Source organism: Carassius auratus, chromosome 31 (assembly GCF_003368295.1).
Source record: "Carassius auratus strain Wakin chromosome 31, ASM336829v1, whole genome shotgun sequence".
Classification (NCBI taxonomy): domain Eukaryota; kingdom Metazoa; phylum Chordata; class Actinopteri; order Cypriniformes; family Cyprinidae; genus Carassius; species Carassius auratus.
In genome coordinates this window covers 1,717,210-1,721,994 of record NC_039273.1, presented here as the reverse complement: position 1 = coordinate 1,721,994, position 4,785 = coordinate 1,717,210, and the positions used below count along the sequence as shown (strand labels likewise).

Sequence of the window (4,785 nt, the reverse complement as noted above, 5' to 3'; positions counted from 1 at the left end):
GAACTGCCAAAGAGTTTATCGTTCTCTTTAGCTGGCCGCATCAAGTTATGTCTCACGTACAGTTAGGTCCAAAAGTCTCAGACCTGAAGTGCTTCTCTTTTGCATTGCACAGTACTCTGAGAGAAACCTAATTTAGGTTTAAAATGAACAATATCTCATTGTTTGCTGGGTGCTCTTCTCAGATCCAAAGAGCTTCAATCAAAGGAAGACTGTTGTCTAAAGTTGAGTCATTTCTATAGCACTTTATATAATACATATTGTGTCAAAGCAGCTTTATAGTGTCAGACAAGAACATGATGTTTCAATGATGCAAACAAACATCAGTTCAGCTGTAAAGTCATTTTTGTTGATTTTTCAGTTCACTGTTCATATTTCTTCTTCATTTCACATCATAACTTTTCTTGATTCCTGATTTTCTAAATGCTAAAACTATAGTTTTTGTGTTGTTCCTATTTATATTTGACGTCATGTTTGCAGCTAAACCAAATGAATACATTTTTTTTATGATGAACAATATTTTTTATGTCTTTGAAGTCATGCCAGAAAAATCTCACTGTTGTTTACTCGTCAAATATAGACATCTATAAAAACCAATTCAGTTATTTGCCCAAGCAAACACGCTCTTTGCCTTTTAGACGTTATTGATTGCCTTCATAGAAATACTGCTCTTTTCCAAGGATAATGATTAAATTACTCGTCGAGCGATAAGAGACTGTATGTGAAATATTGTAATATCGGTCTGGATTTGCTCATTAAAGGGATACAAAAGAACATGTCAAATATTCGTTTTTTTTACTTTATTGATCCCTGATGTGACCTTTGTCCTCATTCAAGTCCTCTCATTAAACACACGTGAATAATAGATAAAATGTTTATTTTAAAAAAATGCACGTTCAACAATTACAATGTAAAATTCAGTACAGATTGCCATACCATCACACGTGTAAGAAAATATCCCTTTGTTAAAAAATTATAGAAATTAATCTCAGTCGAGTTTTCACTCTTTCATAGAGAATGAATGGCTTTAATATCGTGCCATAAGTTACAGTATCATTGTCGTCATTGGATTTGCATGGCTTGATTCGTACTAACTACGCAAAATAACATATAAAGTGCAGTTGCAGATCCCCTATGAATATGCATTCCTAGGAAGTGCTTCAAACGAAACAAAAGGAGAACATAAGACTTCAAATAAACACAAAACATGGCAAAAAAAATACACCTGTAACATGTACAATGTAGATGATCATACCGTTTGTAGATTATTGTACCACTTTTGCATAAATAATACACTTCCTTTAAGTTTTTAACATTGAGAATAATAAGTATCTGTTTGAAAGGAAAGCATATTTAGTTGCATTTGCAGTCTAAAGTAAGCTTTGAGAACTAATGTGAGAGGAATATTAATGCAGCACTTTCATTAGCTTCTGCCAGGCCTTTTCTGGGACGTGTGGCAATAGCTAAATGTTTACTGTCGGTAATGTTGGGTAACCGTGCTGAGTCAGGCCTAAAGCGTGGCTTTTACAGTGGCTTTGATTTCCCTGAGCGTTTCAACATCTATAAAACCCATAACCAATCAGCTGTGCTTCGACAGAAAGCCTCGATTAGAGAATATTTCGCATCTTCCTGATAAAGAAGTGTCCTGTTAGGGTTTGTGCTCCCCTGTAATTGTTCTTTACGTGCACCCGCAGGATTCGACGATCATGTCCGGGACGTCGGTCTTCACGATGGTGTGCTGCGAGTTGAAGTAGACCATGGAGAGCGGTCGTCTCTGGATGGGGACGCAGCAGGACGACACGGCCGTGTGGATGCCGTTGGCCTTCAGTTGACTGAAGACGGTGGCGTGGAAGGACGAGGCGATGCCAGGCGAGCCGGATAAATGCTGCGGACACTGTCCCATGCAGTAGTTCATATGGTAGCCCTCAGGCGCTATGATCCAGTCCTGCCACTGTAAGTCACGGAACTTGATGTACAAGTCTTTCTTGCAGCACACGCTCACGTCGTCGCCGCATCGCAGCGAGCGTTTGCTCAGCAAGTGTTTGTTCGCATCGTCACGCAACTGCACCTGTGCAACTAGGAACGGCTGGTGCGAGGATTCGCCTGATGCTTCGCGACTGCACAGGTTTCGACCGCCGTCTTCGCAGTGCACCTCTAGACGGAGCCTCCGCTGACCGCCGTCCAGAAAGGCCTGCAGAGCGCTGGTGACCGGGAACGTGTGCCATCCGCCTCGTGACACATCCACGCTCCTCTGGAGCAGCAGCGTGCGATTGGCTCCGGCCGTCCCCGAGAGGTAGATCTCAGCGTTTACACGGCTGCCGTGATGAGGCGTGTCAGCCGGACGCACGTAAAGCCACAGCGACGACTGCAGCACCTGGACGCTGTGATCTTTCTCCTGCAGGAACTGGAACGACAGACTGGTGTCGGTGCCGGAAGAAACCTCAGCATCTGGAGAGAAATCAGACACAGATGCTTAGAAGAAGTGCTTATAGTGCAACACACAAGTAAGACGTTTTCTGGGAATGTGCGAGACTGTAGCGACACTTTATAAAAAATTAATAAATAAATAAGAAAATAGTATTACTGTCTTAATGCTTCATGCACAATTCACGTGGAATTCTTTGTAAATTTACTAGGAAATTTAATTGAGTGAGATTTTTCTTTGGTAAAATTATTTGTGCTACAAACCAGTTTGTGTGATTGTTATTACATTAGAATTGAATGATGACAAAAAACTGTTTACATTATCAAGCGACACAAACGGCTGTTTATAATTTAATTTTATTAAACTTTCAATATTACAGAATTCATCAGCAAGCTCTCGAAATATTTATCACGCGCATGCACAAATTTTGCATGAAAAAATGTAAACACGGTTTAAAAAAAAATTGAATTTAAAAAAGAAAAAGAAAAATTGTCCCGCTAAAACAAGAAGCCATGACACCGGAAGTCTGGCTTATTCAAATGACCACGCCCACACTAAGGCAAAAAAAAAAAAAAAAAAAAAAAAAAAAATGCATTGGAACATTTTAATATTTAGTTTACATGCATTTTACATGCAATATATGTATTATTTATTACAACGAACGAAAAAACGTTTAAAGATGCTCTTATTAACGATTTAGGGCCACCATAATTGAGATGTACTTTGTAAATATTTATATAACATTGTTTAGCGTAGGCTGTAGTTTGTTAACAATTGAAGACACCGGAACTGAACAGTGGAAAAAAAACAAGATTTACAAGTCAGATGTGCTCACCTTTCAACAAATTTGAACGTATAGCTAATTTTGAGAAAAAAAGTATTTCTGTGTATATCGTTCCTAAAACCATTCTGTTCACTGTTAGTTAGTGTAAAGGCACGTGCGCGCGCACGCACCCGTTTCTTCTGTAAACTCTCTGTAAGTTAGATGCACACTCACCGACATCAGCGAAGCTCACGATCTCGTACGCCTGGTTGCTCGTGCGCGAGAAGGGCACGTTATTGTCCAGCTCCAGCGTTCCGTCCTGTCTGACGCGGCCCGCGTGGAGCTTGCGCAGCGCCGTCATGAGCGCGGCCCGCGGTAACGTCTGCGTGATGTTCGGCCTCTCCTGCAGGTGAAGCTTGCTCAGGATCTGCTGTTTGGCCATCTCGATCAGGTAACGCTCCTCACTGCCCTTCTCCATCGCAGGCATACCGCACGTCGGACAGCCGGTAGCGGCCGCGCTCGTTCCACTCACCGTGAGCGCGCTCAGCACCACCAGCGTGGACAGCAGCACCGCGGACGCGAGCCCACACAGGTGCCCCCACGAGGACGACACTAAGACCATGTTGACTTTGCTTTCGCTCGTTTGAGTCTTGACAGATTTTGGGAGACGCGCACTAGCGAGTGGACGGAGAGGACTGAGCCGCACCTGAGCACTCAGAAGTGGAGTAATCCATCAAAAGTTGTGACCCGTTTAAAGCACGCACCAGTGACGCTCTGTCCGTCACACATGCACACGCGCTCGAGGGGAGGGAGAACGCGCTGCTGGGATGCACATCATACACACTCCTCTCTGAAGCATATATAGCTCTGCTGGGGTTAATCATTAGCACGAACAAATAAACATACGACACTTACAGTGCCACGTCGAGCCACGGCTGCCCAAGCGAAGTCCAGACTCTCACCTCTGTCCCAATGACCTCCAGCATTGTAACCCTGGAGCACCCAAACCAAACAGAGCACAAGACAACACGAGATCGAGATCGGTCAATCTGACGCAAATGTGCTGCATCTGTTCATGTGCGGACACTCAGCCAGCCTGCTCTGTTAAGATCCCGAAATATGATGATTAAAAGAGTTACTTTGCCCCAAAATGAGCATTCTGCATCACTCACTGTTGTTTGGAGGGTGTTGTTTGGTTCCTTACGTTAGCCAAACAGGTCAATTAAACCAAAATGCAATCCAAAGCTTCAGGATTGCTTAGTGAAAGTCGAACATAATAAAAGATTAGTTTAAGATTTAAAGATTAGTTTAACTTTTTTTTTTCTAAAGAAAGAAAGAAAAGAATTGCTATCATAGTTTGGAGTTTATATATAGGCTATAAGCATAGTGCTGATACTTGGAAGTGGTAAATAATACAAAGTTTATTGGACTATATCTTTTAACAATTTCACGTTTAATTCAGCGTTATTTGCCCATTTTTTAAGTGATATTTATTCAAAATGTCATTTTTTTTTGAGATAGTGAGCTTGTGCATCAAACTTTTCACTGTCTGGTCATTTAACACTTGATGTATTGAACTACAACGGTGAAGAATATCGAT

General features: G+C 41.9%; 1 protein-coding gene across 1 annotated transcript; it reads right to left on the bottom strand.

Moving 5' to 3' along the window:
• Positions 1-860: 860 nt before the first annotated feature.
• LOC113050176 (inhibin beta B chain-like) lies at positions 861-4,045 on the bottom strand. The gene is made up of 2 exons (XM_026212917.1): positions 3,420-4,045; positions 861-2,445 (listed from the first exon to the last, which is right to left on the bottom strand). The coding sequence occupies exons 1-2, from the start codon at positions 3,805-3,807 to the stop codon at positions 1,676-1,678; spliced, it is 1,158 nt and encodes a 385-aa protein (XP_026068702.1). The 5' UTR covers positions 3,808-4,045; the 3' UTR covers positions 861-1,675.
• Positions 4,046-4,785: the final 740 nt, after the last annotated feature.

Bases quoted from the DNA above. Each gene is read 5' to 3' on its own strand.
- LOC113050176 (XM_026212917.1), bottom strand. From the start codon at position 3,807: ATGGTCTTAGTGTCGTCCTCGTGGGGGCACCTGTGTGGGCTCGCGTCC. The intron at 2,446-3,419 runs GTGAGTGTGCAT...ATTTCTCTCCAG, and splicing joins CGTGAGCTTCGCTGATGTCG to ATGCTGAGGTTTCTTCCGGC.